At 36.8% G+C, this 8,593-nt stretch overlaps 1 protein-coding gene across 1 annotated transcript; it reads right to left on the bottom strand.

The window, feature by feature from the left end:
• Positions 1–394: 394 nt before the first annotated feature.
• LOC118755124 (E3 ubiquitin-protein ligase MIB2-like) lies at positions 395–6,229 on the bottom strand (the record flags this gene model as incomplete). The annotated part of the gene is made up of 5 exons (XM_036489970.1): positions 395–2,907; positions 5,160–5,322; positions 5,586–5,781; positions 5,852–6,037; positions 6,100–6,229. Coding segments are annotated over 5 exons (2,880 nt in total), but the record flags the coding sequence as incomplete, so codon positions are not given.
• Positions 6,230–8,593: the final 2,364 nt, after the last annotated feature.

Genomic DNA, 8,593 nt, shown 5'->3' with positions numbered 1-8,593 from the left:
AAATTACGGGACGACCTTTGAGGTATCATCTTTCCGATAAAAAAAAAAGAATTATTGAAATCGGTTCACGTGGTCTAAATTATGCGGTATATTGGTTTACGCCAACAGGCTGTGCGGCGGCGGCGTGGTCATGTTCAAAAATAATCGGCGGCGACGCCGGCGCTACTGCCCATAACTTGCTGTCTTCACAGGCAAAAGTTTTTATCTTGATAATTTCAGACTTTGTTTAAAAATTATAAAAATTACACAAACTTTTCATCCCAATTCCATGCATTTTAATTTCTAGAATAATTTTTCGTATGCAGTTTTATAGCTTATTAAATTCTAAAAAATCGCGCTGATTTTTGATAATTTTTCTTTGCTGATATTTGTTAGATAAAAAGCTATACTTTTATATAAAAATAATTAACCTTAAAAAGATCAAAAGAAAAGTAGACAAAACTGGTAAAAATATTGATGTGCTATCGTTTGTCGCGGGGTGTAATATAAATTAATATAATTAAGAAAAAGGGGGTTTTTCGAAAAGGGCCCGTTCAATTTTTTTCAAACAGTTTCTAATTTCATCGTATAACAGAATCACGCCAAAAAAACCCATATGCAAGAACCTTTCATTTACGGCTGGTTCAGGCACACCGTACTTTTAAAGAATTACTACCTTTGTTGGGTCGTGGTAATGTAGCTTTTTGAAGAATCGAGTGTCACTTAATATAAATTGATCTTTCTTAGGATGGTTTTACGGCACATGTGGCAGGTGCGCAAGGTGTCCGCACATCGTGAGCATGCACCATGACCACACAAAAATGCGACGTCACGTGTCCGTTCCATACAGATGCTGCAATAGTGCGTCTCTTCATACTCTTGTATTTTATTTTCCAAATACCTCAAACGATCAGCGGAGGGTATGCGTGTCTGGTCAGAACTGGCCACCAAACGTCCACCGGCAGTTATGCGTCGCTCGATTTGAACACCACAGCGCAGGCACTTTTTCATACGCAAGCCACATTCCTCACAGGAAATCTGATGTTGACATGGCTCAAATTTAATAAGTTGCAACTTTTCGTCGCAAACTATACACTCCTGAGGGCCGTTGTGGAAAGGAACGTTTGGGGGCGGTGGCGGAGGTGTAGCTTTCGGACTCGGTCTGGAAACCGCAGCGCATTCCGGTGAACCTCGCTCACCGCTGGCTGCAGGTGGTTTCGGCGCTTTTTTGCGAATACCAGTCGGTTGATTAACACCGGAAGTTGAAGGAATCGGAGTCATATGTACATATTGAGTGTCCAGCGCATTACTTCCACTGCCTAATGCATTGACCTGTGCTTGCCGATCAGAGTTGAGTTTTTTTAGTCCTGCTGGCTCTTCGGTTGAGCGGTCAATGTGATGAGTTGGAGTGCTTCTGTTGGGTGTAGCCATCTGCGTAAAATTATTGGGTTGTAATGCATCTATAATGATATCAACAGAGTGGTTACTAGGCCCAGCAACAGCGCCGGCCACACCAGCCGTGCCGCCCACTTCGCTTTCTGGGTTTAAATTTAGGGCCTGTATGTTGCGCTCCACATCGCCTGATGCATTGTTGATTTCGTTAATCGCTGTCGACGACTGCGGTACACCAGTCTGCAATCTCACTGGGCATTGGTAGCCCAAAATTAAATCTTTCATATCCTTGTTTGTGATCCATTCGAAAATATTTGTGCCTTTGTTATTTTGCTCTACGCGGCAACCACGCGACGATAAATAACAAAGGATTGTATACATGAGACGATCGTCTAGAACGTGGGAAAGATTATCGAAGATTGCTCGTATCTCCGGTGCGTCTTCTCCGGACGGTTCAGCTGCTTGTTGCAAATTAGTTTTCTTAATTACACATAAGTGCATTGCATTGTCGCCATCTTCATCACGAGCCATAATATCGCAACCGAGAGTTACAAGTCGCTCAATTACGGACGCGTGTCCTTGCGAAACTGCTAAAAGAAACGGTGTTTGACGGCGGTTATTTCGTATATCAATTTCTGCCAGACCCTCTATTATCAATGTCTCGACAACGTGTGCGTGACCATTTAGGGCGGCCAAATGCAACGCGGCAAAACCATCATCTTTCTTAACGTTTACTAGTTGCCGAGCCAGTTGCAGTATGCGTTTAGCTGCGACCACGTTGCCCTTAAGCGAGGCATGGTGCAGTACGTTAAAACCTCGATTGTTTTTTATCAGGAAATCTAAATTCGGTGCATTACATAATAATTCGACAACTTCTGTGTTTTCCTTGCCAATGGCATCGTGCAGCGCCGTATCACCGTAGGAATCTTGAATATTCACATCGGCGCCGAATTGAAGCAGTTCTCGCACGCAATGTGGCGTTTTCTTGTGTGCGCATATGTGCAATGCTGAGCAATGGCTTGAATTTAGAAAATTGATATCAGCTCTGCTTTGCAGTAGGACACGCATCGTTTCGGGCTGATTACCAAAAGCTGCATAGTGAAGCGCCGAATCGCCCTCCTTGTCCACAACATTCACATTCGAGCCTTTGATAATGAGATATTTTACAAGATCAACATAGCCCTGATGAGCGGCCACTTGTATGCAAGCTTTGCCACCACTCATCACATTCACTTGTTCTGGATGGGCATCTAAGTACTGCTTCACAAAGTCTAAATGACCTTGGGCCGCCTCACGAACCAGCTTATCGGCCATTGACGTACCAGATAGGCCTGATAACGGTGTCATAACATGATCTGTGCGCCTATGACTTAGGTCCATCATACTGTTTGAACGTTCTGCTGCAGTAGCCAATGGGGATCGCTCTAAACGCACGCATTTCGGATTTAATGTCCACTCGAAACCATCATCGAGTTGTTGAATGCGCAAATCACCATCCGAGTAAACCTTTACAACTTTGCAATGTTTTCCCAAAGCCTAAAGAATAAATAAAAGTGAAAGATCATTGCCAAAAAAGAAAACTAATATAAAGAGTAAAATTCATAATTAATGTTATTAACGCTTCTTTAATTATGACAAATTAAAGTTTCCTATTGTTTGAGATTTTATCTCAAAAATACATAAGTTTTATTGACTTAGCAGGAAACTAGGTACAGTGACGAGCAAAACTGTAACATGGAGTAACACTTTTTATTGCAGCCGTCGCTATCTTTCCAAGTTCTAACGACATTCATACTGTTGTTGTATACTTTTATTGGTACATCTTTGCTTCCTCTGTCATAACGATTTGAAGTCAATTCAACAAATTAACAAAACCAGCAGACAAAAATGTAAATTAAGGCAAATGTTACAGTTTTGCACACATATATTTTTAATAACTTTTTGACAATTTTCACGAAAAAAAAAAATTATTAACACAATGTTCAGTATTCTTTTGCTTTTTTTTAGTTCCTGGTTGCAATTTGGCATACCTTATTTGTATCTCTGTAAAAATTCTGGAGGTATAGCCTCCCATATATCCTTGGTTTGCTTTCACAGCTCATGTACTCCATTGGACGGACTTGGATACTTAGTAAGCTGCGCTTTTAGTTGATTTCGCAAACTCTCGATGAGATTCATGTCCTCGGATTGTGGAGATCATTTCAAATTAGCAAATTTTTGCTTTTGTTCCAGTCTTTGCGAACATGTGCAGTGTGTTTTGGTTGATTTTTCAGCAGAAACTCTAATTTTTTCGACTACATCTTGCAAATTTTGAAATATGAACATATACTGTTCCTTACGCATAATGCGTACTAAAACGACCAACAACATTTTTGAAATACAACCCCAAACTATTATTGACCGACCACTGTGATTCACAGTTTGCCTTACATGATGCGCTTAGGCTTAATTTGGGCCTTTGATCCAATACCATGCCCGGCCATCTAATTGAAAGCGATTAATATAGTCTTGTCAATCCAAAAAACCCTCAACTAAATCTTAAAAATGTGTTTTTTATTGCATTCCGTAAGGCCTAACATATCCCAATAGACAACGGTCCGGTTTTCGTGCGATCCGGCAAAATGCTACCACTCTCGCACATGTATTTTGATGAAAATTGCTTTTTTCTTCTTTTGTGATCCATTGCGCTCAATTTGGAAATTTTCCGCCTCGCTGTCTACTGATTTGCATTCAATTTTAATACCTTAAGCGCTTCTGTAACAGTGGCTGCAGTGCTACTTGCTACTAAGTTCACAAGATATCGGACTGTAATATATTTTGACAGACTTCCTTTGTCCTTAGTAACACTATATATATATATATATATATATATATATATATATATTATTAATATATTTTTTCTCAGCCTTAACATTTTCATGTGGCAAACTCCGCAATTTTTGTCACTTTCCCTGCGGTCCCGCCTGTCCGCAGTAAATCTATCATTTACTTTTATGTTTCCTGATTAACCATATTATTTATTGGTTATCACTTCTTGAATAAATTACAATATAGAAAAAAGTCATCTGACTTCCAACTAAGCAAAAGATAACTGTAAAATGCAAAACTGAGAGTGAGTGCAAAACTGTAACATTTGCCTTAACTTACATTTTTGTCTCCAGGTTTTTTTTATTGTTCTTGGATTGACTTCAAATCGTTATGAGAGCGGGAGAAGGGGTGTACCAATAAGAATATACAACAAAAGTATGAAAGTCGTTAGAACTTTGAAAGATAGCGGTGGCTGAAATAAAAGGTGTTACATCATGTTACGGTTTTGCTCGTCACTGTATGACTAAAACAGTGGAACTTAGATGGAATTTTTCATTTGGATTGCATTTCGACATAAACGCTAAGTTAAGTATTAATGTAATGTAGCCAAAATAGTTTAATATTGGGATTGAGCAATTTTTGGAATGGTGGCAAATTATTTTTATATACTGTAAGGCTAATCGTAAAGAAAGTAAACATTAATTTTCAGGACTCATTGGGTTATGAAATCATCACAATTTTGAGAATACTGGTGGTAGCGTTATTTCGTACACAAAGAAACAGTCATTTCAGGATCGCATCCTAAATGTTAGTATCCATTCCAAGAACACTTGGCTTCAGCTCAATACAATGGCAAAAGTTTGCATTTTTCTTTTTGGTCAAAAATCCAATTATTTTACTTTGAACATTATTATTAAAGCTTTATTTATGTTTTGGCCAAAAATAGTTCTCAGTTTTACGATACACATGTTTATACTTACATAACGCATAAGGTCAATCCATTCACCATGCCCTTTTTGCAGTTGCTGAACCTTGTTCGCATCGTTTATTATAGTCACCAGATCGCCAACGCGAAATGACATAACCTTTACAAGAGCAGCCGGATGAAAGGTCCAACGATTAGGACAATTATCGTACTGAACCCTATATATATTATAATTTTCTCCGTTAATTACTGAAAATACCCTGAGTTCCAAAATGTAAAAATACAAAGCATTGGACTCATTTAATCCTAAAGTATTGCAGATTAAAATGTCCTGCTTGCGTAATCTTACTTGAAATGAGCATCTGGGCGTGGTTGTGGTAATTGGACAGCTAAACCTGCTATGGTTCAGAAATGAAAAATACTGGTGCTTTGTATTTTTACATTTAGAAATTCAGGGATACTGTTCATGTCAGTTACGTACCGTATGTCGCCCTTCTCGGTAATGCGATGGACGGTACCCAATTTAGGTAACTGTTCCACCATTCGGGGGTTCCATCCACCGTGCCCTTGCTGCAGTTTCATTAGTGCGTCAACATCAAGACACACCTTTACCCGATCCCCAACTGAGAATGTTGGCTTCACAGTGGGTACAACGGGTTGTTGCTCTTCCAGTTGACCTTGGAAAGATAGAAAATAAGAATGATTTCTTAAACTTGCTTGCAAAAAATATGTGCTGAAGCGGCTTACCTAAAACAGGCATGTGGTCTTTGTAATAGTATCCTCCTATCGACGGTACAGTACACTTTAAATCAACGTTACCTTTATGACCTAAACGATAGACGTTTGTAGAACCCGTTACCCAAGAAACATTAGCTACGCTTCTACAAGACTCATTGTCCCAACCGCGAATTTCCATAACACGCCCAGTTTTGCCTAAAAACGGGGAATATTAAAAAACATGGAAACATAAAATGGGTTCATGAGTTGAAACACACCTTCGCCACCGTCCTGCTGGCCCCACTCCCAATCAGGACCACGAACAACTTTGGCTCCAACAAATATTCCTTTAAGTTGGACTCGTTTTGAATTTTTTCGTGGAGGCAGACGTACTCTGAAAATGGTAATAAATTACAGTGCTGCAAAAAAAAAACACGAAATACACCCGAAATAAAACTTAGTGCAGTTTTTAGTAGTCCATAAAAAAATACGTTATTTTCGTATTTGATTCACTTATCTATCAACAGGCTTGATTATTTTTGATCCGATTTTAAAAATCAGACATCTTTTGCATATTTTTGTACAAGCTCATCGCACTGAAATTCAGTATTTACCAAATCTGCAGAGGTAACTGATCTCATTGCCCCTCTTTTTAACTCAATATCATCAACGAGACGGTTCTTCGTTAACGCTATAGTTTATGGAATTCCATCCCTGCTAATCTAAGAAACAACTTTAACAAAAGCAACTTCAAGCGATCTATCTCGACAGTGACAATATTAGTTTAATCCAGAGACCCAAAATAATTATTATCCTAATATTTGAGACCAACAACGTCGCCTTGTTTTAAGAGATTTTTTTCGCCTTTGCATAATAAATATTCACGAGAAATATTTTTTTCGTCTCGCGGGACGTTTATTTTCGGATGGAAATTATTTACTTCTTTTCATAATAATTAAATGGGATTTTTATTTCAAGACGAACATTATTTACGTCTTCTCATAATAATTATGTGGGACTTTTATTTTTTTCATCTCGAGGGACGTTTATTACAAGACGGAAATGATTTACGTCTTCTCATAATAATTATGTGGGACTTTTATTTTATTTTTTCATCTCGCGAAACGTTTATTTATTATTATTATTTACGTATTTTCATAATAATTATATGGGATTTTTACGTCCCACGTTTTCTCTTAATAGAATCGGTACATGTACTGCCGATTTCAAATTAAACCCAAATATCTCCGAGCTCGATTATTGGAATTTGAAAAGCAAAGCCCTTTAATTTGACACATCATTTTTGAAAACTGAACTAACGATACAGATTTAATGACATGAAAAATCGTGGCGTTACATATTTAACGCGTCAGATCTCTGAACTCAATTAAGAAGTTTTATTTCAATAAATGCCCCCTATAATTGTTAAGAGAAGACGTAAATCATTTCCGTCTCGAAATAAACGTCCCGCGACGAAAAAAAATAAAAATCCCATATAATTATTATGAGAACACGTAAATCATATTCGTCTTGAAATAAACGTCCCGAGAGACGAAAAAATAAATAAAAATCCCATATAATTAGTATGGGAAGACGTAAATCATTTTCGTCTTGAAATAAACGTTCCGAGAGACGAAAAAATATAAAAATCCCATATAATTATTATGAGAAGACGTAAATCATTTCCGTCTTAAAATAAACGTCCCGCGAGACGAAAAAATAAAAGTCCCATATAATTATGGTAAAAATTTTCCATTGGCCATTAATAATTATAGAGCAATATTTAATTTTATTTCTTATAATCGTTATGGTTTAATCTTATACGCCCAAATATGTAAGTACTTGTTATTTCTTCTGTATTATTGACTTCAAGTAGACATTTTTAGCTTGTTGCACCCGCGATACAAAAGATATAAAAGTTTGTATATTTCACAGATTATAAAATGTTAATTTGCTGAAACCGTGGAGAAGTAATGAGAAGCCAAATAAAATCTCAATAATATTTAATTGTATAATTTTAGCGACATTGAAATAAACGTTTACTCACATTGGTTGCACCCGTAATAGGGATGTAAAAATCGTGTTTGCAACTTTTCGACAGCTAACAATTGCGTGCACTTTAACATCGGGGACCCGACCAGTTATAACTTTTAAAATACAAATCTTTTAAAAAAGGTTATTTTCAAAGTTTTTGGAAAAAATCCAATAATAAGTGAAACATCTCGCACGCTTAGTAATATAGAGATGTAGCTCAAAATTCACGTTATTGGAGATTTCGTTATGCAATTAATTAGCTTGATAAGTAGAATATGTTCAGTCTAACAGATACTTAAACTTCCAAAATATGGCGAAGATATGTCCCTTTCCATTTGTATTTTTCTATACCAACTGTATGAGTTGATAAAACTTTGATTGCGTTTTCCCACAAAATTTAAATTTTGAAATACTTCGTTATATTACACCGTGCGACAAAAACCAAAAATTTTAAAATACGAAAAGATCAATATATTCACAAAACTAGGAGTCAAATATAGTATAACTGCGTTTTTAAATTTTCTCTCTGACGTCAGGACTTAAAAATTTCTGGGATATGATTGAAGAAAAAAATTATTTAAAAGATTTGGTGCTTGGTAGAGTTACTCTACTAGAGTAACAATATGGGTGTCAATTAAAAGGAAAAATTCTGTAAAATTAAAAAATAATATTTGTCAATGTTATTGTGGCTTGTTAACATTTTATTTTTATTGAGCTTTGTACCACGATTGTTTATTA

The sequence above is a fragment of the Rhagoletis pomonella genome, unplaced genomic scaffold (assembly GCF_013731165.1).
Source record: "Rhagoletis pomonella isolate Grant_MI unplaced genomic scaffold, Rhpom_1.0 Rhpom_scaffold_05377, whole genome shotgun sequence".
NCBI classification, from domain to species: Eukaryota; Metazoa; Arthropoda; class Insecta; order Diptera; family Tephritidae; genus Rhagoletis; species Rhagoletis pomonella.
Note: the sequence above shows the minus strand (reverse complement) of the source record. Positions and strands in the feature narration are given on the sequence as shown.